The 23,997-nt window shown below is 38.7% G+C and overlaps 5 protein-coding genes across 5 annotated transcripts; 4 read left to right on the top strand and 1 right to left on the bottom strand.

The window, feature by feature from the left end:
* Nucleotides 1–438: 438 nt before the first annotated feature.
* On the top strand, nucleotides 439–3,966 carry LOC101301318. Its single transcript, XM_004305116.1, has 3 exons — nucleotides 439–639; nucleotides 3,037–3,205; nucleotides 3,702–3,966. The coding sequence occupies exons 1-3, from the start codon at nucleotides 439–441 to the stop codon at nucleotides 3,791–3,793; spliced, it is 462 nt and encodes a 153-aa protein (XP_004305164.1). The 3' UTR covers nucleotides 3,794–3,966.
* A 1,126-nt stretch (nucleotides 3,967–5,092) lies between these two features.
* Nucleotides 5,093–6,862, top strand: LOC101301215. Its single transcript, XM_004302636.1, has 2 exons — nucleotides 5,093–6,209; nucleotides 6,303–6,862. The coding sequence occupies exons 1-2, from the start codon at nucleotides 5,226–5,228 to the stop codon at nucleotides 6,561–6,563; spliced, it is 1,245 nt and encodes a 414-aa protein (XP_004302684.1). The 5' UTR covers nucleotides 5,093–5,225; the 3' UTR covers nucleotides 6,564–6,862.
* Nucleotides 6,863–7,134: 272 nt separating this feature from the next.
* LOC101301032 lies at nucleotides 7,135–8,805 on the bottom strand. Its single transcript, XM_004305115.1, has 3 exons — nucleotides 8,773–8,805; nucleotides 7,989–8,172; nucleotides 7,135–7,823 (listed from the first exon to the last, which is right to left on the bottom strand). Exons 1-3 carry the CDS (start codon nucleotides 8,803–8,805, stop codon nucleotides 7,249–7,251), a joined length of 792 nt encoding a protein of 263 aa, XP_004305163.1. The 3' UTR covers nucleotides 7,135–7,248.
* A 3,917-nt stretch (nucleotides 8,806–12,722) lies between these two features.
* On the top strand, nucleotides 12,723–16,398 carry LOC101300931 (phosphatidylinositol:ceramide inositolphosphotransferase 2-like). Its single transcript, XM_004302635.1, has 12 exons — nucleotides 12,723–13,163; nucleotides 13,286–13,375; nucleotides 13,811–13,897; nucleotides 13,975–14,043; nucleotides 14,651–14,731; nucleotides 14,897–14,968; nucleotides 15,066–15,123; nucleotides 15,201–15,303; nucleotides 15,455–15,550; nucleotides 15,651–15,697; nucleotides 15,783–15,904; nucleotides 15,997–16,398. The coding sequence occupies exons 1-12, from the start codon at nucleotides 13,131–13,133 to the stop codon at nucleotides 16,078–16,080; spliced, it is 942 nt and encodes a 313-aa protein (XP_004302683.1). The 5' UTR covers nucleotides 12,723–13,130; the 3' UTR covers nucleotides 16,081–16,398.
* A 2,934-nt stretch (nucleotides 16,399–19,332) lies between these two features.
* LOC101300640 (probable serine/threonine-protein kinase At5g41260-like) lies at nucleotides 19,333–23,997 on the top strand. Its single transcript, XM_004302634.1, has 9 exons — nucleotides 19,333–19,642; nucleotides 19,739–19,968; nucleotides 20,107–20,376; nucleotides 20,471–20,576; nucleotides 20,870–20,955; nucleotides 21,809–21,997; nucleotides 22,945–23,109; nucleotides 23,201–23,314; nucleotides 23,465–23,997. Exons 1-9 carry the CDS (start codon nucleotides 19,561–19,563, stop codon nucleotides 23,705–23,707), a joined length of 1,485 nt encoding a protein of 494 aa, XP_004302682.1. The 5' UTR covers nucleotides 19,333–19,560; the 3' UTR covers nucleotides 23,708–23,997.

Here is a 23,997-nt window from a genome sequence, read left to right as displayed (position 1 = left end):
CTCTCTCTCTCTCTCTCTCTCTCTCTCTCTCTCTCTCTCTCTCTCTCTCTCTCTCTCTCTCTCTCTCTCTCTCTCGACTGTCATCGCAGCACTCATCAAGATGTGGCCGACTCCGGAAACGTTGATATATGTCCGACGAAGGTGATCGAGGTGACTTTCGGCAACACCCTGACCTCCAACGACCTCGCACTGCTGCAAATCCTGAATTCCACCTCAATCTGAGTCACGCCGGTGACAGCGACCTCCACCTCTGTCGACATCTCCAGTGACGTCGATTACAAGCTGTCAACGTCCTCATAGATCCGATCTGACAACGATCGATGTCCAAACCTCAACAACGACGACGACTCTAAGCCCTAGAGGGTACCACTTCCGATCTGGTGTCTATCGGAGCTGGGAAAGGACTGATAGTTGGGGTCCCGATGAGCGTCATCAAGGATGGCAAGCTTTGCTGGGCGGATTGAGGACCACCACCATGCATTCTTCTCTCCTCCGTCTATGTACCCGTCTGCTGCCGCGACAACATCATCTTCAGGTCCTAGCCTTCCTCAAGAGTATCTGTTTCAGATGGCACATCAGCCTCAGATGATGATGAGAAACGACGGAGGAGGCGACAGGGTTTATACGTCGATGCTTTGGGTGCCCAGTGCAATTTTTTGGTTTGGGCTTGGGTCATTGACAACGGACTGGAGGTTTGGATGCCCTTATGGGCCTCAGAGTAATGCTTCAACATTTTATTGGGGGTTAGTAACTATTATTGGGGTCAATAACTCGATTATGTTTCGGTATTTATTCTTTTATATTACAATAAGCTGAAGTAAGTTGATTATTGGGGTCAGTAACTGATTATTGGGGTTCAGTAACTAATTAATAGGGGTCAGTAACCAAGTTATTGAGGGTCAGTAACTGATTATTGATGGTCAGTAACTAAGTTATTAGGGTCAGTAACCAAGTTATTAGGGGTCAGTAACTGATTATTGGGGGTCAATAACCAAGTTATTGTGGTCAGTAACTGATTATTGGGGGTTAATAACTGATTATTGGAGGTCAGTAACCAAATTATTGGGGGTCAGTAACTGGTTACTGGGTGTCAGTAACTAGTCAGTAACTGGTTTCTAGGGGCTAGTAACTGGTTATTAGGGGTCATTAACTGGTCAGTAACTGGTTATTGGGGGTCAGTAACTGGTTACAAATGAAATTCCGGTGACCGGAGTCCCGTGGCGTATGGCCGTAGTCCAAGGTTCCGGCCAAGTCTTTTCATGTGAAGAGGTGGGGGCAAAATAGTCGTAAAATAATGTAGTTTGTTAAGACTTTAGTAAAGATTTGGCTATTTGGGCACAAAAAAAAGTTTACTTTCATTCAAATTGGCTCATATAAAAGATTGTCATTGGAATGGGCAATGAAAGGTTACAATTAGTACTAAATTGACATTTTTCCTAACAATAATCATTTAATTATAAATTGAACGATGATAACCAAAAATTTCTTGCAAAAATTAGACGAAATAATATGTAAAAAGAGGTACCAAATGGTAAATATATATTGATTATATTAAATAATGGAATATTTCATAAATTAAGGGCATTTTAGGCAGTTTTGGATGTGTATTAAGTATAATACTGAAAAACTTGATAGGTGGTGTATTAAGTAAGGGGCATGTATTAAAATATTAGGGGTGTGTATTTAAAATTTCTCTAACTTTTTTATTTAATTGTTTCAATCAATTCATTAAGGGTAATTTATGCAAAACATAATTTGATAAATTTTTTAAACCTGTGGCTTTATAATAGTGAAAAGGCCCCGATTTTCTGAGATGTAACTGGTACTATGTCTCTGTCTTTGACCTCTTTTAACATTTGAATAGTGAGTTCAATAAAACAAATACAACATAAATAAAATTTGCAAAATATTAAAACATCAAAATTTAATGTCAGTTCATTGGAGCTGTATAAACCAATACCCAATTTCTTTTCCGTTGATACGCCCTGCTATTTGTACTTGAATTCCTTTTGTACCTGCCTGCTCAGTTAATTCAATAGCTTTTTTCATTGCTTTGCGAAATGAGAGGTTTGCTTCCACATCTATGATCTATCCTTCTTGATACTTGTTGAGCACGTTCTGCTCGAATATAGATATGGATGATCGTCGAAAGAGTGCATGTGTGATGCGGCTGCTGTTGAAAAGATAACTCAATGAATACCCACTATTAACTATGAGTTAATAGTGACTTAATATTGAGTCATCCACCAAGGATGGTCAAGTCGCCTAGAGCCTCCAAGAGTAAACTCCGACACTCGAATTCAGATCTTGCTAATGTTAATTGTAGCTTGAATACAAATTTGTTTTTGATGAATCGAATGACGAATTTTAACATGAACTATTGGTATCACAAACAAAAAAGACACTGAGAATAGCTTGTGATTCTGACATTCGCAATATCGTTTTTTACATTTTTATTGACAAAGAAATGAACAAAAGAATAAGTGTGTGTGAATTTACACCGAGGCAAAGTGACAAAGGATGAAGGCATGAAGTCAATTTAGAGAGCTCAGTAAGTCCACATGAAAACAAAAAATGAACGAAAAGGAATCCTTATCTAACCCTAAATAGCTCACACCAGGGGCGCCTAAACCTGAAGTCCCCCCCACCTCCAATCACAGTCCGCTGATGTCAGACATGTGGCAACATCTCGGGCCCCACAAACCCCGTCGGGATCAGCGATAAGGAAAGAAGTCTTCTTGTAGGGCCCCACCATCCCACCTCCTCCTACCTCGATCCGACGGCATCTTAGCCCTCCCTTCCCTAATCCCGCTTTTCTCTCTCCACCGTCCGATCACAACCGCAAACGCCATTTTCTCTCTCTCTTTCTCTTTCTCAGTCTGACCAGTCAGCAAAAGAGAGCTCAGTGCCTAGTGGCGTTGCAGATTGTCTCCATTCTCTGAACCTCTGTTTGTTCCGGACCACCGGCTCCGGCGAGAGCAAAAACGACGCAGTTTCGGGACACGGATTCCAACAAACGGCGGTTAAAATCCACAGGCGGTTTTTGGCGGTAAAAAGTTCCTTGCTTTGCTTATAATTTACGTTTTGCCGTGTCACCAAATCACCACCACGCTTGGATTGTTACGTTTCGGATCTCTAATAGAGAATGCGATTCCTCCATTGTTGATTGAGGACTTACTCTCCTCTCGGTTCCAGAAGCTTCGAGGTAACAGCTCGAAATCCCTAGCGCATTTTCGTTTTTCTGCTTAGGTTATTTGTGCTCCGTTTGGTTGCTGAGGAATTAGTCTAAGCGAAAATGGAAGAGGAGAATTGATTTTCTTGAGGAAAATGTATGGAGTCGAAACTATGAGGCTTTAGGTTGATTCGTATGGATTTAGAGTCCTTTGTTTTCTGTTGTGCCAAACAGAGCATAAAGATTGGGGATTTTTTGTTTTTCTGGTGTGTGATTGCTTGTTTCGTATGAGTTTTGGTTAGATCTATGAGTTTTTTGCATTCAATTTGATTTTTGTGGTTCATCTTGTGTTTAATCTTGGATTGTTAGCTTATTTGAAGCGATATTTACATGAAATTTCATCAGCTAATTATCATTTTTCATGAGGGAACTGTAATCGGAATGTCGCATCATATAACTATTATCTGCATTGGGATTCTTCTGCTTTAAAATCACATACACTCATTGGTATCTTATTTTCGTTTGCCAGAATTTGAGGTTACGAAAGAGTGCAAACTGATAGAACAGATTGTGATGATGTGCCGGCTGCTTGTGGAGCTGCAGAGCTACAATGCAAGCTGACGTGTGTCCACAGAATCACTTTGTAGAACCTGCTGGGGATATGGGGATCGGTTTGGAGGTTGGGAATAGCTCGAAACAGCAGAACAAGTTTACGGTAGAGGACACTGTTGTGCATCATCAAGCGAATCGCAGAACAAAGCATCCTGAAAGGGTGAGAGTGAGAGCTGGTGTTGGTTCAGCAGGAAATGAGTCTCATCATAAAGTGAGACAAGATGGAGATGATAATGTCTCGGTAGAAGAAAAATATTTGGGAAATATGAATAGGCAGAGTAGGAAGGAGAAAGATGCCAAAGTTGATGAGCTTGTGAAGCACATGTCAAACTTGCCTGGTTATCTTCAGCATCCCGAGAGAGGAGAAAAACCGCAAGAAAAGGTTTTGAATTTTGGAGTTCTGGATTGGTCTCGGCTAGAAAAATGGAAGCACAAGCAGAAGCATTCCCCAGGAAAAGATAGCCATAATACACCTTTGGAAAATATTGCTACAGCATCTACGTCAACTGGTGTGGTTCGACCTGGTTCACATCTTGATCAACAGTCTTCTCGTGTTTCTAGTCTCAAGTCATCTCAAAAGGATGTCCTTTCTCAGGGTGTCAAACCTTCTGCTCAGAGTGGTGTGCGCTTCCAAGACTGTGAAACCCCTTCTAAGAATGGCATTCATGGGCAGAAGAAGGTACCCTTCCCCTACAGGTCTTTTGGTAGAAACAACTCGGATTTAATGCTTGATAAGGGAAAGGGAAAAAATTCAGCTCAGAGGATCAGTTCAGAAAGGAAAGCTGCACTAGTTTCGAAAAGTTATGGAGTCTCATCTGGTCAAAAGGAAGATTTGAGCAGTTGTGACAGTCAGGCCAAGAAGACAAAGGAGTTGCAAGAGTCGGATATCAAGAGAAAGAAAATTGATGAAACGATCACTTCAGAAATGGGATCTCATTCTTCAAAATCTCAAAGTTACGATGTCTTACTGAGTTCAAAGGGAAAGGCGAATGCGTGCAATGACAAAACTGAGAAAATTGTGGAGGAGTTGCCAAAGTTAGATACAAATCTTGCTGATCAACCTTGTCCTGTTGAAGAGAATAACATTGATCTCCTTCCACCAAAGGCATTGCCCCAAAGTGGCTCTCCAAAAGTATGCCAGCTTCCAAAAGCAAGAGCATCCTGTGATGTGCATTTGGCAGACGCCAATAAGATTAGCTTCTCAGGTGACTTTTCTACCAGTGAGATGGACTATGAAGAACAGTATTCTGAAGTTCCACATTCATGCCCACTGCCTTCTGCACATGATATTTCCAAATCGGATCAAGAAGATGTTGAACTGTCAACTAGAAAGAGCAGAAATCCATCACCCAATCGCCGATTTAGCTTCAGCTTGGGTCGGCTCGGTAGAAGTTTCAGTTTCAAAGAAAATGCAGCTGCACCACAGTCAAGTTCCACATGTATGACTGTCAAGTCAGGCCCTGTGAGACCTGAAACTTCTGATTGTTCAGACAATCGAAAGGGAGAGAAAACTAGTAGTCATAACAGAGGTAGGTCTAGCCCATTGAGAAGGTTGCTAGACCCAATACTGAAGCACAAGGAGGCAAATCCACTCCATTCTGCTGAAGCTGTTAAGCCTATGAAAGCAAGTCTTAATGCCTGTGTCTCTAGGCCCATTAGTGTTGGTGAGTCGCTACAAAAGGAGAAGCGTGAGGTATCATCAGCCCAAGCATTGTTGCAGTTAACGATTAAGAATGGAGTTCCTTTGTTTAGATTTTTGGTTGACAGAAGCACCAACTGTTTTGTGGCAACCCTGAAAAATTCATCTGAGAAAGATGATTTTGGTCAGAACTTTACATTTTACTGTGTGAATGAAATCAAGAAAAAAGGTGGTGGCTGGATGAGTCAAGGAAGTAAAGGCAAAAGTTGTGGCTATGCATACAATGTTATTGGTCAAATGAAGGTTTCAACCTCTGATCTGTCTGATGTTAATGGACAGAACTTCAAGCATATAACAAGAGAGTCTGTTTTGTTTAGTGTTCAGCTAAGACAGCATGCAAGTCAAGAAGCACCACAATTCATGCTAAATAGGGAGCTTGCTGCTGCTGTTGTCAAGATACCTAGCAAAGATCTAAGTGATGTTAAACAGGAGAGCAATGAAGAAGCTATGGAGAAGGACTGCACCAAGTGTTCACCAGATCGTAAGACAATCTGTAACTGGGAAGACAGTAGTGTAGTCATACTTCCAGGTGGCGTCCATAGCTCACCAAACAAAGGAGAGCCCTCGCCATTAATTGCGCGTTGGAAATCTGGTGGATCTTGTGATTGTGGAGGTTGGGATGTTGGTTGTAAATTGCGTGTTCTCTCAAACCAGAACAAGTGCTGTCAAATTTCCAAGACGTCCATAACTTCTCCTAGTTCAGATCATTTTGAACTTTTTGCCGAGGTACTACCTTTTTGTTTTCAGCTAAGCATGTCTACCTGCACATTAAGTAATGCTACTATCAATTTACATTTTGGTTTTCGTACTTTGTTTCAGGGAGAAGCTCAGGAAAACAGGGCAGTCTTCAGATTGGCGCCAGAGAAGGATGGAACCTACTCGATTGAGTTCAATACTTCAATTTCTTTGTTACAAGCATTCTTCATCTGTGTTGTCGTAATTAGCAGCCGGAAGCCATCAGATATGTCAGAAGCAAAAGCTTTTCAGGAGCCAATTTTAAATGGAAATAGTGGAATGCAGGTGACAGGGCCATCAAAGTATGCACCAAATCCACCTCACTCCCCTGTTGGAAGAGTCTAGTTTTGTGCAATGGAAGCCGTTTTGCTTTTCAAGTCCAACCAACCAGCAACTGGCTTGAAACAAATGCGGAAGCAGTAGAAGAACTCCTAGTTCTCATATTGAACACGTCATTGTTGTGTGAATCGACTGAAAACAAATTTAGGGAGACTTTAACCAGAGTACCTGTTGTTGCAGACATTGAGTATGACCACTGTAATTCTGTTCTGGTTGTACTACTGTACCAACATTACCATGTGTAAAGGAAAATTTGCTATTCAATAGAAAACTCCGATACTGAGCTTCAACATCTTTGAAAAATGATGTAGATGCTAAAGATGCCTTTCTAAAGATGCAAGGAGCATTTTTTTGCTCCTGACTGCATATTTTGCCATCCTTTTAGTTCTGTACAGACACCTCTTGTTTTCTGTAAAACCTGCACTTTGATATGTACCTAAAGGGATGAACTTTTCACATTCATGCATCAATACATTCGGAACTTTAACAGACTTTCACTAAAGCTGCAGTAGAATGGCTAGACTGGTAGCCCTAATGCAGAACAGAAATATAACTTAAAGATAGATAATCTGCTATTCATTTATGGTACAGAATAGTACATTAACAGTTCAAAAATCGCCAACCAAAACAGAGACAAAATGGCAATTGAGAGGGAACTCGTACATCGTATATCTATTCTAGTCTGTATACTTCACAAGTCTATAGGCGAAGCATGATGAACAGAGATAAACCATTGACCATCAATCCTCTCGAACACATTTGTTACAAACTGTCCTCCCCAACTGCTACCTTTTGTCTTAACCAATTCCACGCAAGAAACGAACCCCATGTCCCCTCTAACATTAGCATTAACATCCTTCAGCTCAATCTGTAGTGGAAATTCATAGTTCGCCCATACATAGTCCCAGCTAGTCATAACATCTTCATAACCATATATCCCACGTGCACCTGGGTGTACACAGCAGACTTGATCCCGTTTGGCCCAAAGAGATTGCATTGCAGCCAGATCCCCTATTCTGAATGATTCGTAAAATCGAGCATTTGCTGCTAAAACAGAAGTCATACTATCTTCCCGCAGAAGTCTGAGTCTATCCCTAATTTCTGCTGCTTTAGCATAGTTCTCCTCTGCAATGGCAATATCTAGATCCTGCATTAACGTTTCTGCATCCAAAATAACATTTTCGCTAACTGAGCTATCCTTTGAGTCATCACATTTTGCACCGAGTGGCTTTAATGATCGCAAACCAGAGGCTGGAAGAGAGGATGCTGCACTGGAAAAAGCCAGGATTAGGAGTATTTAATTGGATGCTACATTGCACTGAAGGTTAATGGACTTGAAGCTATTATAACATCATGGTGAACCATTACGAGTCAAACCTTAACAATCGCAATAAACATAAAGATTATAGTGGCAAGGCTATAAAAACTTACTGGATTGTGCAGTTCGCAATTTGAGATGACCATCTCCAGGCGAAAATCGAAATATATGCCCCCTGTCAAGAGTATTTGCTACAACTAAATTGTATTTCCTCGATGGTAAAGACGGATGATGAAGCATCTCAGAATTGTAACAGGCACACGGCAAGCTATTAAACTCCTTAAAAGAAAGATTTCCCTATAAATCAAGGTAAAAATCAGTCTCAATAACCTCAACTCAGAATGCATAATGAGAAAATTGAACACAAAAGATATCAAACATAATCTTGGGATCCTAAAAGAACCCGGACATTACATACGAAAATCATTGTAGGATAATTCACATATTCTATAGTGCTTTCCAGTATCAAATTTCAACAATCGTGGTCATTGAGATTAAAGTCGATTCTAAAGCAAATTCACGCACTTCGCTACTATTCCTTCATTTTCGATGAACCAATCCATACATTGCATTTCAAACAATCAATTTTGACATGGAAATGCAGAAACCAATTGGGCTTCTTTCAAAGTTCAAAACTTTAACACATACAGCCTTAATCTTTACCCAAAACCTCATGCTGCTTAATCAGATTGAAGCAAAGAACACTTCTTTGAGATAAAGAAAACATAAATTAACATTCTTGCATCAATCGTAGGACAGTCTACACCTAGATACACATGAATTGGTCCAAATGGTAACTTAATTAAACAATATCAACCCAGCTTTTCTAAACTGGGAAATCATACAGATCAACACAGAGTATACAATATAGAGGGAAAAAGCACAAGAACAACTCACATTTAAGCAGAAGCTGGATGAATGAAGCGCCATGATGAATATGTAATCTTGCAATAAAACCCAGAATTGTATAATAGGAGTTATGGATAAGGGTTAGGGTTAGGGCTCCAAAGGCCTCTGCCTTTAGAGAGAAAGAAGCTGAAGAAAGACAATGTGAGAGAGGCATTGATCATATATATGGGCCAGATCAGATATAAGGGCCTATTTGGGCTGATCTGAATAGCCCAGGTCAGATATACGAGCCTGATTTTGGGCCTTCCAGAAAGTATGTCATTTTCGTTCTGGAAACAAGGAGGAAGGGTTCCAAGAAACTTCTGGGGACAGTTGCACTTCCAAAACATTCCAAGATTAGAAATGAGGTAATCTCATGGATGAAAACAACAATAATTTGAATGCCCCATCATTTTCCTTGTTGTACTTGAAGAACAATAGCATAAGATATTGCTCCTTTGCTTTGTTTTTGTTTGGAAATTTCAATAGCTCAAGTTTACATCTTTGACAACCCATTTTCTTGTTATTTAATACACAAATGGAGGGGGTGAGGTGTGATACAAAACTCACATGCCAAGTTTGATCAAGACCTCAAGAGTAGTGCTGCATAATCAGCTCTATATCTCTCTTTCTCTTATGCACATTTTGACCAAGTTTAGCTCAACTTGCTTAAATTGTACAAGTCAATAAGAGGGGTCAAACATATTGAGAAATATGGTTTTGTTTAGAAGTAGCAATCTTCCGTACATCCAAAGTCAGCGTTGTATGGCCCTTGAAGGTTTACGAAACAAGAACGAAAGGGCGATTAACCCCTGTATTAGAAAATCCATTGAATTTTTCTACAGGACGATTATATTTTGTCTTTAAATAAGTAACGGAAAACGATTTTTACTCGTTAAATAGAGATTTGTTAATGCATAAACTGTAAAACGTAATGTTAAAAACACTTCTCAGAATTGTATAGTTCAGCCTTGAACATGCATGGACAGCTTTTTGAAACATCATCATGGTCCATGGGATATCTGAGAGGTCTACCATGGAAGAAGCTCTGTTTCTTTCTTTCTCCACAATTTTGGAATTGCAGAGGCAGAGAGAGTACATAAGATCAGATATTTGTTTTTCTGGTGGTGATAGAAATTGACAGGTCATGTTGCATGATTACCAAGTGGCTTCTCCCGTGGTCCTATTAGGTCAAGCTGATTCTTCAACTTGGTTGGCTACTTGGCTTGCTGGTTTCAGACATACAAGTAACAATTGGAGTCGAGCTTTGCCCATTGAAAAGTTAGTTGCGACCCTTCAAAGTTCAAACCCATACCTTCCAAAAACCCTAGAGATTCTTGAACATAAGATTAATCTGAATTAGCAATGGTTTTAAGTGTATATAGAATCAAGGAAGACATGGAGATCTTTAGCTTTTGGCAATATACAGAATCAAGAAAGATGCAGTACGTAGTGGCAGGATGACGACGAGTCGTTATCATATGGAAGAAGCCGCCCTTGGCCGTTGGTTATTGTCGTTGGTCTCTGCATTTGACCTCCCCACCACCGTGTTCCTTTGCTCTTCTCGTTCATAATTTTCTAGTCCATGTTGTTGCGCACCATTACCCCCTTTGATAAAGTCATTGACGAAACTACTCTTTCGAGCCTTATTCTAATGCAAGTTCAATTTTTTTTTTTGAGAACTTAATGAAAGTTAAATTTGAAACTATGATAATATGAAAATGTCATTATGTGTTTCCCTGGCTTGTAGCCAAATTATATTGTCAACAACAAAATTGGTTGTGGTGTTTATGTCACTCATCCATTGCGTGTGTTTGGTGGGGGTGGTAAGACAATTACATATTTTTCGTCACATAATAAATGGAGATAAGATAATAACTTCTCATTCAAGAGATCATGTAGGCATTAGTAATTTGATAATACCGAATTTTAACATAATTTTGTTTACGGTGAATATCGATTTAGACATTGCTCCATTTTTAATGGCATCCTAATGACTTTACTAGCCACCAGTGAATTAAGAAAAGAGACAAAATTCTCACCCGTTATTACTCATTTACTCTTCATTTTCCAATTATCACTTGCACTAGTGAGGTACGAATACGAAGCTCTCACAACTTCATGAGGATCATTGAAGAATCTACAGTTCTACACTGTCTTATCATACACAGCACTTACACCAAAGTGGTAAAAAGTAGTGGTTGGAAGATAGCTGCAGTCGAAAAATTCGTAGTTAGAGAGACATCAAAAATAACCACCCACCCCAATCATCAACCGGAAACCTGCTAGCACGTACGTCCCATGTGCTTTTGTTTCCTTTTGTTCCTCCTTCCTCCAATATTACCCTACCGAGTAATAATTCTTCCACATTCATCCAAATCTACATATCTTTGTAATTCCCCAAATTGATCACTTGTTATGAAGTTACATGTAGTTTTAGGAATGGTGTACCTTTTCAAGTCTGCAATTTCTTAAGTTCATATGTTTTTTGAGAAAGTGACAAACTTTTCAATGGAAAATACATTCCGTAAGTAATTATATCAATAATACAACTACAAGGAAAATAATAGTTAAAAGTTATCGAATTATCAAATGTAGACAAACAAAGTTATCGAATCCAGAAGGATTGTTCTTCCAAATCTGCTAACCAAAGGTAATTGATTGATCGAGGTTGTCCAAACCTAAGAAAATGACGAAATCAACTAATGAACGAGAATTTTACATCCACAAGCAAAGCAGCAGTGAAGTCTCTACATACATGAGGCTGTTATTGAGCCGCTATCCACCTAATAATACAACAAAATAGAATATAATAGAGTAGACTGTGCCCAAAATTTAATCATTATAGTAAATAAACATTTACCCCGAACATAAAAATTTGAAACATGATGCTTTATGAAATAGTTCAAAATTAAGAAACATTACAACAATTTATTAGCGTATTTCTTAACATGTTTATAACAAATCATCTTATTTGGCAATAAATCATTGCAAGGTAATCTAATGGTTCTTGCCTAGTTAGGTGTGCTCTCCAACTTAGGTTCGAATTACGACATTGTCAAAAGTGACAAGAGAAGAGGCTGTAATACCTTGCTGGGGACTAATTTGCTCCTTTCGGGATACCGTGATCTTGAATGAAAAAAAAGATAAAATATTACATAGTCTTTATGGTTTGAAATCGACATATGTTATTCAGATTAAAATAAAATCATAAGGACTAAACAGATTTCAATTAAAAAAAAATTATTTGGTAATGATTCTAATGAACTCATGTGGAATCTATTTTGATTTCCCATTTCCCCTCTCCCCCTATTTTCCCATTTTGATTTCATCCCCATCATGTCTCATATTCAGAATCTTGTTTCATCACTTCAAAATGGTAATATACCAAGGGTAAAATACTTTAATTTTGTTAGGATAATCACACTCGTAACACTTTATACTTGATATATATATATATATATATGGCGTAATAAATATGTAATTATCACAAGCTGGAAAATAACCCAAACATTTGAAATCCAATGAGCGGACGAGCACCTAAGATGTCCTTTCCCACTAACAACGTGGACACCACCGTAATCAAATCAAATCAAACCCCATAAAACTCATTAGAGCTTTGAATAATTAATTAACTTCTTAAACCAGAATTAACCCCAACATAATAATTAAAGAGCAGGCCGTGGCCGGACGTTCACGATTTACCGCTCTCTTCCGCTGTAAAACTGTAATACAAAATTGCCGCCCTATTTTCCCCCACTACCACAATATCTGCCTTTTCACCTCGTTTCCCCAATTTCTTTGTTTTAATTAATTAATTAATACACGCCGAGGAAGGAAGAACTAGCGGCGATTTTTCACAAGCGCAAAAAATAATTATTTAAAAAAGTCCTTTTCTCAAAAGGACTTTTTCTCTCTCTAAAAATCCCCCAGCGTTAAGTAGAAAGGAAAGAAGCGAGTTTTGGTGTTTGAATTGAATTCGTTTTGGTTTTTTTTCGTTCTTCTTCTTCTTCTTCGTTCTCTCTCTCAACTGTCGCCCCCGTGTTGAACTCGCGTTCTGGTCCAACACTACTAGACAGCCCCAGAGAGAGAGAGAAGACCCCCACCCATTCCCCATTCATAAAATCTAAGAACGAATCAAATTCTCGTTATTCCAAAACGCGCTTTTTCTCTTTTCCGTTTTCTGATTTATCAACAAAATTTGAAACGATTCGGCAGCAGCCACCGGTTTTAGATCTATTTGATCCGTTTAGACGACGGCGTTTTGGTGAGAGAGAGGATCAGGGAATGATGGTGAGGTTGACTTTGTGAAGTAATATGGAAGTTGTGCTTGAACGTGTAATCATAACCGCAACAAGATTGAGAAGATGACGCTTTACATTGGCCGTGAGTCGTCCAAGGTTCGTTTTCTGCTTTGCGCTTTGCAGCAGCATTTATTAGCTTTTTCGAATTAATTCATTTCTGCTTTTGTGCTTTTGGTAGTTTGCCACTGATTTTGTGTGTGGTTTTTTGATTTGCGAAGCTTTGGAAGAGAATTTGCGCTGAGTTAGTTACCGAGATCAATTTACTTGCGGCGAATTGGAAGTATCTTCTTGCTGGTATTGTTGGTCAGGTGAATGTTCGATTTCGATTGCTCTTTTCGTGTCGAAATTTTGAAGCTCTTTCTGGTCCTACTTTGCTGTTTCAGATTGAAAATCATTCAGAAAGTGGTAAAAGTTGCAGAGTCATGATTTGTCACATTTTCTGAACTTTTGAGGAAGATGCAGGCTTTTTAAGCATTAGAAAAAAAAAGTTCATATCAGTTTAAACTGATGGTTTATGGTGAAATTTTTGGACTTCGGAGTTGAACATAGTTATTTTCGCCTACTTGATGAATGCATTTTGTCGATTTCGGTAGCGTTCAGTCCATCAGACTGCTAAATTCTTTTTAATTTGGAAGGAGATGCTTTGAGTGTCATTTTGCTGTGCAATTTTTGATCTTCAAAGTCTTCTTTAATTTATATATGTGTAAGCGGGGCCTTATTTGTCAAGTTTATCTTTTTTACAGTACATACATGGTCTAGCAGCTCGAGGAGTTCATTACATACATCGTCCAGGGCCAACACTCCAGGATGCTGGTTTCTTTCTTCTTCCGGTTGGTACCTTGTCTATATTCCGTTTGGAAGTGCCATCTTGTGTTTTGTTGTATTCACTTTTTTGGTGTTTATGCAGGAGCTGGGGGAAGAGAGAGCCTACATCAGTGAAACCCTGTTCACCTTCATCTTTTTATCCTTTGTCTTGGTAAGGTTCATTATGTCATCCTTGTAATGCTTTAATCTCTACAGCTTAGTGTTATGTGCATGTATTCTGTTCAATTTCTTGGGGATGTAGTTGTTAATAGACTGAAAATCGATTTTTATTTTTTCAAATGACCAGCTATTTAGTAGTGTAAGCTTTGATTTTAATGTTCTTTTAAAGCTGGCCTGAATATAAAGTCAAATGTACTATGTGTATTGACGACTAAATTGTTGCTCCTCTTTTCAAAGAGCTTGCTGTATGAGAAAATTTTGTTTTCTTAACCCTAGAGGTTTATTTTTCATATGCTTAACTGATTTTATCTGCAGATAACCAGAAAATTCATGGCAGTTTTTCCTGTTTTTAAAGCTGCTTCATATACTATTCTCTTTTGTAGAGTGAAGCACTTGAACTTGGTTTATTACCTGTCTTCCATGTTTTCAGTTTTCTGGTTGATTTTCTTATTCAAAGTTCTTGCTGTCTTTCTCTTTGAATGATTTATTTAAGCATTCATCTGATTTGTCCTCTTCTATTGTGGTCTTGCTAATTCCACTTGTGCATGTTCTGTTTACATTATTTAATTTCCCCTGATGTGGTGCATGTTCTGTTGCAGTGGACTTTTCATCCTTTCATATTCAAGAGCAAAAAGATATACACAGTTCTAATATGGTGTAGGGTTCTAGCATTTTTAGTGGTAAGTGATGGTTATGCACTTCTGCCTATCCTATTTCATGTTTTCCTTTTGAATTTTTATTTTACCCATAGTGATTTATGAGAATGTTGGTTGAAATGGCAACTTGCATTTATAAATAGAATATGACAGCTTGAATCCCCTCATAGTTGCTACTGTTTGTTGCAGACTTGTCAATTTCTTCGAATCCTCACATTCTACTCCACCCAGCTTCCTGGTCCAAATTACCATTGTCGTGAGGTAGGTTGATTGTTTATTGGTTAACGTCCTGATGAGATTGTTGGTTATTCTACTATGTGAGTTAAGCCAAGTGATAGGCTATATCTTAAATATGCAGGGATCTAAACTTGCCAGGTTGCCTCCTCCAGAGACTGTATTTGAGGCCCTTGTGATTGGTAAGTTCATTTTCTTTTGGCCGTTTTGTTGATTGGGTCTTATGCTTTCTCCTGATTTGCAATACCTATTTATGCAGTGCCAAAGGGTGTACTATATGGCTGTGGCGACTTGATTTTTTCATCACACATGATCTTTAGTCTCACCTTTGTGCGCACTTATCAGAAATACGGCACACAAAGGTAAATTATAGCATATGATTTACTGATATGTGTTGAATTGAATATAAGTGCATTTTGTAGGCTAACAACTGCAGTTTAGAAGCTTTTTTTTTTCCTTGAATTTGCCTACTTTTTAAGTTTCTCACTCGGTCACTCATTGTGATCACTGCAGATTTATAAAGCAGTTGGCTTGGTTGCTCGTTGTGATCCAGAGTTTGTTGATTGTGGCATCCCGCAAACATTACACAGTTGATGTTGTTGTTGCATGGTAACAATAAATTTGTGTCCTTCATGTTTATATATGTTTTCAAACACAAAATAATAATTTCTGACTTCTCTACTTGGCTGAACAATATGGTTTCTCCCAGGTACACTGTTAATTTGGTTGTATTCTTTATCGACAAGAAATTAGCAGGTTAGAATAACGTCTCCGTTTTTAACTCCTTGATAGTTTTGGTTACACCTTTGGGGGAGTGGTACTGATTGAGTTGTTGATGCAGAATTACCTGACCGGTCAGTTGCATCATTGTTGTTACCACTAAGCACAAAGGACAAGGACAGCAAGACTAAAGAAGAGAATCACAAGCTATTGAATGGAATGTCTGGAGACCCTGCTGATCGGGTATAGTAATCTCGTTATATTCACCAATTCTTCTTAACTCATCATTCTATTATCTGAAACCGGTGTTGACAATCTTTCCATCATATCTCCAGAGGCAAAGAACTCAAGTTAATGGCAAGATATCGGAAGATGGAAACACAGTAGTGCATGCCGATGCTACAATGAACGGTGCATAGAATGGAATGATGTTTTCTGCAAAACAGGAGAGCTCTGCTTAAATGGAAATGGTTTGGTTAGGAGTCTTTAGGACCTTGGCTACGCCTCGCGGTTTGTTGTATCTCTAGTGGAAATGAAAATGGAATTCGGGCTATAGTGTTTTTCACATTTTTGCAGTCCTCTTTCTTCTGTTCTATTTAAGATCATGATCAGCATGTACCATGGACTTACATTTGTTCATAGAATGAAAATCTTCTGTGCTTTTAGGAAAAGGGGAAAAACGCTGTGAAAAGAAATGCCATCATCCTCATGTCACAAGATATGAGGCATTATTGCTTACATGATTCTTTGTACCTTTCTTTTTCACCTTGGTTTTTTACTTTGGGAGTAGTCTTTTCACTCGTATCAGTCCTATGACGTTGGGGTGAGATGTAGATTCGACTAGTCTAATTTGGAACATGGATTGCTTTGTATACCCCAACACTGTTCTTGGCCTGCATATTTCGCAATACACTGCAAAACTGAGTCAGTACCTCACACAATCACATGCCTTCTCTTCTATCTTATGATCTTTTCACGTGGACCGATAACGTGCCTTCCTGTCTCTTACATCATCCCCGTCACATTTGACGCTATAAACTTTGGGTTTTCCTTGGTCTTCTTGTATTAATTGCAAATCAAAAATCTAAACTAGTGAAACAATAGGTTGGTCTTTTTTTTTTGGATAAGAAACCAATAGGTTAGTCGAGTAGAAGTATGTTACGTTGGAAGTGGAATATACGTTTTAGGGGTTCTCAAGCAATAAATTAATACGAGGTACTCAACTTACGAAAAACATCATTTAAGAATGTGTTATACACTCACACCAAAATCGCTCCTAGTCATGTAGTGGTAGCTCACTCTAGGGACTACGTCATAAGAGTTTTTATGTAATGCTAATATGAGGTATCTAGTTTGAACCCGGCTTCTTCTGAAAAACATTCGTTCAGAATGTGTCATAGCACATCCTAAACCCCAAATATCCATCATGCGTAGGCAAACACAAAATACACCTAAGGTAAAAAGCAATCATACTTACATGATCTAGTGACTATGTTGCAAGAAAAATCATCCAGATAGATCTAAATGAAGATTTTCCTGGTTATTAATAACGGGACATTAGTCTACAAAGTTGAAAAATGTGAATACCAACTCTTCACATAGCTTGATAAATATTCAATTTTATGATATTATTCCATTAGGTAAGCACCCTTTTCAGTGGATAAGCCCCTTTACAACACATAAACACAAACAAATGCCTAGTTTGGATACCTCCAAGTGGATTACATCACACACACACACACACTGAGAATCTAATTGTACATAATATAATTGAACCAACAAACAGAACTATACAGATTAGTGATTTGGATTTAATCCAATCTAAATCAAGCTTTAGCACCAAATCATCATTGCAAAGTAGATCTTTATCTTTATCCCTTTAATTATCATATAGTTTCTTTGCTTAATAATTCTGCCGTATCACAGCGAATTGTGCTTCTTCCATGTGAGTTTTTTTCCGGTGACATATACTTGACAGCATTGAGACCCCAACAGCCCCCACCTGTGCTATTACCAGAAAGCACGCCGGCGCAATTTAAGCGCCAAAAGCTGGTCAAAAAAAAGGAACCAGAGGTTGAGGGAGCATGGTTAAGTATGATTATGAAGAAGAGGGTGCGATTTCATCATGAGCTCTATGTAAAGGGGGTGGTCGTGGTCCTTTATAGAGCCCCCATATGGGTGCATGTTGCACTGTTGCTACTTAAGTAGCCGCAGACACTTGGGGTCACACGGTGTCTCTCCGATCATGCATTGCTCATTTCCGGTGGTTTAGGTCGATGTGTTTGATTGGGATTCCTGGATACAAGTAACATGCTTGCATGCAGATCTGTGTGGTTGGGTTTTGAAAGCTAGCTAGGGTTTAGATAGATGGGACTTGTGAATCTGTACTTCTGTAGGATGGGAACCTAGGGTGTGGAATGCTGAGACGAGTCTGGACTTACTATAATTTGGAATAGTCACCCTCTTGAAGCTAAAGAAAGTAACATTGTCGACCTATTTTGGTTGTCTTGTACAAACTGGTTTGCAGTGTTGATGGTTGAAGTTTCGTGTTGGAGGTTCCTCGCATGTTGTGGCAATAATGGAGGAGAGAAGAGGTTGGAGTGTGTAGTTCTTCTCCTGTTTTATTTTGCTTATTTCTTACCCTATTTCTTATGTACAAATATCTGACTTCTTATTTGAAAAATTTAGGAATCAGTAGAAACCTCACTAAGGAATTTGATTTCTAAATGTTAAGGTTATAAAGTTCATAACGAATCCTACTATGTTTTAATTTGTAAAATGATGGTTCAGGAAGAGATTCACAGAAAATGAGAACTAAGTGTATGGTTAGCACTTAGCAAACATGTTTAATCAAACAATAGTTATCAAATTCAAGTTCATATTGAGAGCGTATGATCCCCTAAATCCCTTTGCTTCATGTATTAGTGAAAAGTTAGTGACAATTGGCCCATTAGCAATGAAGCCCATTAGCTAGTATCATGCTAACAGAGGTCCACCCCTTGTGACAGGCCTCTTCAAAACTCCTCTGGCTACCAACTAATACATACTTTACTTCTAAAATCAAACAAAAGAGAAACCATAATTGGGTCAACCTTGCCACACTAAAGAAGGAAGGAACATCTTTAAGTAGTTAAGAATCAACTACCAAGTTTGACTAGTCTGTAATTTATTCACAGTAGGTTAACAATGCCTTCTTTCTCTTCTTAGTGTATGGTGGATAAATAGAACTGGTCCTATAATAGTGAATAAGTTATTAAACAGAATAATATGATAGCAACTGTATGGCAAATCTAATTAGAAGGACAATCCTGTACTCCAATTCCTTTGTTTGACTTTCTTGACTCCTAATCGACCACAGTAAACCAAATTTCAGCAGACAATTTCTCCTTCTTGAGGAAATGATGGCATTGCAGACAAATCACCAGAAAGCAGAAAGTAGGAGGAGAAAAAAAGGACGTTCCCTTTTGCTTCCCCCTTTGCATTTTCTTGCTTCACACAAAGTCTCTCTCTCTCTCTGACACTCACACTGTGGAAGCCTCATACCCAACACATGAAAACGTGAGGGACACACTGAGTCTGATCATAATAATGGCTTCCCAAAATCCCAAATAGTAGTAGTAATAACAATAATACATTAAACAATTTCAGACCCTTATTTATTTTTCTTCTGTTTCTTTTATATTACCTCTTCCCCTTACTGACCTCACTGAACCAGATCATAGATATTTGCAGCAGCAGAGACATCAGAGCTGAGAAACCAAACCAAACCAAACCGAATCAGCTTTGGATCCACACCTCTCTCTCTCTTTCTCAGACTCTCTGAGCTATTATAACATCCACCGTCTGATCATTCCCCACTTCACCAGCTTCACTCACTCTCCACCGTTGATCTTTCCTCAATGGGAGCCCGCTGCTCCAGATTCTCTCTCTGCTGGTTCAGCTCCCACCTTAAACCCTCCGTCCTCGAATCCACCGACCTCGGTTAGTCACCATTTAAAGCTCCAACCTTTTTGTTCTGTTTTTTTTCTTCCGAACAAAAAAGAGCAACGCTTTGATTGAGTTCGTTGTTGTTTGCAGAGAATGGGGGCAACAAAAGCGACAAGAACTCGTGCCCGAGCTTCACCGAGTTCAGCTTCGACCAACTGAAAGCCGCCACGTGCGGCTTCTCCTCCGACAACATAGTCTCCGAGCACGGCGAGAAAGCCCCCAACGTTGTCTACAAAGGAAAGCTCGACAACAACGCCGAACGTTGGATCGCCGTCAAGCGTTTCAACAAGCTTGCCTGGCCAGATTCTCGTCAATTCCTCGTCCGTAGTTGAACTCTTTCGTACTATAAAGTTTGGTCCTTTTTAGTTTTTGAGTTCATAAATGCAATAAAGTTTTTTTTTTTTCTTTTTTTTTTGAGGTGTGTAATTTTATAAAGTTTGGTTCTTTTTGATATATAGGAGGAAGCAAGATCGGTTGGGAGTTTGAGAAGTGAGAGATTGGCGAATCTGATTGGGTGCTGTTGTGAAGGAGATGAGAGGTTGTTGGTGGCTGAGTTTATGCCACATGAGACTTTGGCAAAGCATTTGTTTCATTGGGATAGCCAGCCAATGAGATGGGCTATGAGGTTGAGGGTGGCTCTGTATTTGGCTCAGGCTCTTGAGTATTGTAGTAGTAAAGGGCGTGCATTGTATCATGATCTCAATGCTTATAGAGTTTTGTTTGATAAGGTAGTTTGGTAGTTTTTTGAGTTGGGTTTTGTGAATCAATTTGTTTTTGCTGTTTGCGGTTTTAACTTGGATTGTTTCACATTGGGTTGAGCAGGATGCAAATCCGAGGCTGTCATGCTTTGGACTTATGAAGAATAGCAGGGATGGGAAGAGTTATAGTACAAACTTGGCTTTCACTCCTCCGGAGTACCTCAGAACAGGTATGATTATCGGACAGGGTTGAACTAAATTTGCTAGAAGAATTTTTTTTTTGGGTCTGAATGCTGGGATACCTGTTAGTATCAACTTTGTGATCACAGACACAACTTAAAAAACCAATTTGCTAGAACTAGAATCTGACCAGGATGGCTTCAGTGAATTGGATTTTGGATGTGGCGTCGAGTACATGGAATTGAAATGCTTTGGTTGCTGACATGCCTAGAAACTAGCTTGCTATTGGATTCCAGTATAATGCAACTCTGATACATTGCTTGGCTGTGTCTTTGGTTGGCAGGTAGGGTGACACAAGAAAGTGTGATTTATAGCTTTGGAACCTTGTTGCTAGATCTTCTAAGTGGCAAACATATTCCCCCCAGCCATGTGAGTTCATTTATATTTGTCTTTTGTGAAACATGTCAACCTGAATGAGTACTGTGTCAATTTCTTCGGAGCAAGATATGGCTCGCTGAATTTTTGGTGGAAATAGATACGTATGTCAAAACAGAAATAGAGAAGTCTAAGCCTGTGGTCTCAACTAAATTACCTTGTTATATTGTTTTTACATGGATGCTGGAAATTCTTCCAAACTTTATTTCAATTTCTTTCATTAATTTTTATTAAGGATTAAATTCAGTTTAACCCCCTGAACTTTAGGGCTAAAATCAGTTTAGTCCCTGACTTTTTGATTTAATCACGTTAGTCCTTGTACTCTCAAACATCATCAGTTAAGTCCAAAATTTTAATACGGCCCCAAAAATAATGTCATTTGCTGACTTGAAACTGACAAAGGGGTCCACGTTTGAGTTTTTAACCTATAAAGAGGGCAAATAAACATTCTAACGATGAAAAGACGTCATTTTTTAAAGACCAAACTCACCCATTTTTGGACTAAAGTTCAAATTTTGGACTTAGATGATGTCGTTTGAGAGTACAAGGACCAACGTGATTTTTAAAAAAGATCAAGGACCAAACTGATTTTAACCCTAAAGTTTGAGGGGGTAAACTGAATTTAATTCATTAATATAGTAGTGGATTGTTTGCAACAATTTGATTACTAATGCTTGTAAATAGTTTCATGCTCCAATTTGGGAAGCTTCTTTAACTCAGTTATCCTTAGAGATTGCAGAAGTTGCAATTTGGGGTTACCATATTTATCTCCTTTATTGTCTAATTTCTGACTTCAAATATTGGTCTGAGTTGTTATTACATTAACTTGGGGGTTTTTGCATTGAAGGCACTAGATCTCATTCGTGGCAAGAATTTCCTGATGCTGATGGATTCGGCTCTGGAGGGTAATTTCTCAAATGATGATGGAACAGAGTTGGTACGCTTGGCTTCCCGTTGTCTGCAGTATGAAGCTCGTGAGAGGCCTAATGCGAAATCCCTAGCCACCGCTCTTATGTCACTTCAGAAAGAAACAGAGGTATGGTTTTGTATCGTTATTGTTGGATATGTCTTATCCTGTATGTCACAAAATTTTGATTCAGCACAGATATAGGTTTTGCCTAGTGCATTATTACTCAGAGCCTGGTGGCTTGTACTAGTTAGGCAGTAAAATTGCTCCCAGTCACCACTGCCACTCACCATTGCTGTACATTCTCTTTTTGATTAGAATCTTTAGAGTCAACAGTGCACCATTCAGCTCATATTACTGCAGATATAGCAGGGATTGAACAAGTGTAGCTTCATATGCAGTGTCAACCTAACTTTTATTTAGAATTCTAGATTAATTATTCATGCTGAAGATCTTACAGCAAACCAACTTTACTATACATGTATTGTTGAGATATCAATCCCACATCGGGAAAAATGGGACCTTGCCTGTGGTTTATAAGGGTTTGGGCCTCTCCACCCACTGCCAATTGGTTGTGGATGTGAACCCCAAACTACTTTATCATGTATAACTCTTGATCATAGGATGAACCTCGACTCTTGGGATGTTAATGCATATCTCATATGTATGATGAATCCGAAGAGAAGTTGGCTTTTATCTTCATATGGTTTTGAACTTACTACCTCTGTTACCATCATAGTAGAAATATAAGCATATTGGGGTTCCTCTTGTACATTATTACCAACTTCAACATCAGAAAAGAATCATATGTTCGGTTGTGTAAATTTACCAGAAAAGAATTATATGTTCGGTTGTGTAAATTTACCCTTTTGGGATTGTTGTTGCTCTAAATGTTAGAGCACCTTGATTCTAACCTCATTTCTTTTCTAACTAGACCAAATAAAAGTAGTGGAGAAGAGAAGGTTCTGTTGGATAATAAATTTAAGTTTCCCACCAAAATTTATGCATACAATATAGTTTGTCAAAGCTAGCTTAACTGAACAAAAGGAGTACAAGTTTTGATTAAATAATTTCAGGTTGCATCGTATATTTTGATGGGTATCCCACAAGAAACTGCATCCTCAGCACAGCCACTGTCGTTAACACCTTTTGGTGAAGCTTGTTTGAGAATGGATCTAACAGCCATACATGAAATTCTGGAGAAGAATGGATACAAGGATGATGAGGGAATCGCTAATGAGGTCTGTTGTCCTACCCCTGAACAATAACTATTTTCTTTCTTATTCTATTGGTAATGCTATTTGGTGCTAATTTTGCTTTTGGTGACTCCAGCTTTCTTTCCAGTTGTGGACTAATCAAATGCAAGAGACTTTGGATTCTAAGAAGAGTGCAGATTCTGCTTTTAGAGCAAAAGACTACGCAACTGCAATTGATTCCTATACGCAAGTGAGTCCTTTCTCTCAGAATAATCTTAAACTGGCGTGTAATAATCATGCTGTCGTTTTACAAGCCTTAGTGAGTCTTTAGTTTGCAAACATAGATTACTTTTGAGATGTGGCTAGCTGGTTAATCTGTTTTTGATTTTCTCTGTGGTAGTTCATTGATTGTGGAACAATGGTATCACCAACGGTGTATGCTCGGCGTTGTCTATCATACTTGATGAATGATATGGCACAAGAAGCCCTTGGGGATGCTATGCAAGCTCAGGTGATCTCTCCAGAGTGGCCCTGTGCTTTATATCTTCAAGCAGCTTGCCTATTCAAGCTTGGCATGGACAATGATGCACAAGAAACACTCAAAGATGGCACAAACTTGGAAGCCAAAAAGAACAAAACTTGATGTGTATATGCCTTTTCTTTTTCCATTTTTCTATAATATCCGGGGCTCTACTATATATGTAGTCTTGTTTAGTCTTTTGTATCTATTCTTTTGATGTTATGATCTCCGTATATTAAGCCTTGCTTATTCCACCCAAGGATTCATGGAAATCAATGTTTGCTTTGATGAAATGTTGTTCTAGCGTCATATATGCAGAAGCACTTGGTGACTCTCAGTCTGAAACATCATCCTTGTGACTTATACTTTCATATGCAATTATGATATATTGTGCAGCAGTAAATTTAAATTCC

Source organism: Fragaria vesca, linkage group LG6 (assembly GCF_000184155.1).
Source record: "Fragaria vesca subsp. vesca linkage group LG6, FraVesHawaii_1.0, whole genome shotgun sequence".
Taxonomy (NCBI): domain Eukaryota; kingdom Viridiplantae; phylum Streptophyta; class Magnoliopsida; order Rosales; family Rosaceae; genus Fragaria; species Fragaria vesca.
This window is presented reverse-complemented; position numbering and strand designations above follow the sequence as displayed.

Excerpts from the sequence above, each read along its gene's own strand:
- LOC101301318 (XM_004305116.1), top strand. The coding sequence starts at position 439 with ATGGCAAGCTTTGCTGGGCGGATTGAGGACCACCACCATGCATTCTTC. Across the intron at positions 640-3,036 it reads TTTATACGTCGATGCTTTGG|GCGGTTTTTGGCGGTAAAAA; the intron begins GTGCCCAGTGCA and ends TAAAATCCACAG. Across the intron at positions 3,206-3,701 it reads TCGGTTCCAGAAGCTTCGAG|AATTTGAGGTTACGAAAGAG; the intron begins GTAACAGCTCGA and ends TTCGTTTGCCAG.
- LOC101301215 (XM_004302636.1), top strand. The coding sequence starts at position 5,226 with ATGACTGTCAAGTCAGGCCCTGTGAGACCTGAAACTTCTGATTGTTCA. Across the intron at positions 6,210-6,302 it reads ATTTTGAACTTTTTGCCGAG|GGAGAAGCTCAGGAAAACAG; the intron begins GTACTACCTTTT and ends ACTTTGTTTCAG.
- LOC101301032 (XM_004305115.1), bottom strand. The coding sequence starts at position 8,805 with ATGGCGCTTCATTCATCCAGCTTCTGCTTAAAT. Across the intron at positions 8,173-8,772 it reads CATCCAGCTTCTGCTTAAAT|GGAAATCTTTCTTTTAAGGA; the intron begins GTGAGTTGTTCT and ends CTTGATTTATAG. Across the intron at positions 7,824-7,988 it reads ATTGCGAACTGCACAATCCA|CATCCTCTCTTCCAGCCTCT; the intron begins GTAAGTTTTTAT and ends TTTCCAGTGCAG.
- LOC101300931 (XM_004302635.1), top strand. The coding sequence starts at position 13,131 with ATGACGCTTTACATTGGCCGTGAGTCGTCCAAG. Across the intron at positions 14,732-14,896 it reads GGGTTCTAGCATTTTTAGTG|ACTTGTCAATTTCTTCGAAT; the intron begins GTAAGTGATGGT and ends TGTTTGTTGCAG. Across the intron at positions 15,551-15,650 it reads GTTGATGTTGTTGTTGCATG|GTACACTGTTAATTTGGTTG; the intron begins GTAACAATAAAT and ends GGTTTCTCCCAG.
- LOC101300640 (XM_004302634.1), top strand. The coding sequence starts at position 19,561 with ATGGGAGCCCGCTGCTCCAGATTCTCTCTCTGCTGGTTCAGCTCCCAC. Across the intron at positions 19,969-20,106 it reads CAGATTCTCGTCAATTCCTC|GAGGAAGCAAGATCGGTTGG; the intron begins GTCCGTAGTTGA and ends TTTGATATATAG. Across the intron at positions 23,315-23,464 it reads CAATTGATTCCTATACGCAA|TTCATTGATTGTGGAACAAT; the intron begins GTGAGTCCTTTC and ends TCTCTGTGGTAG.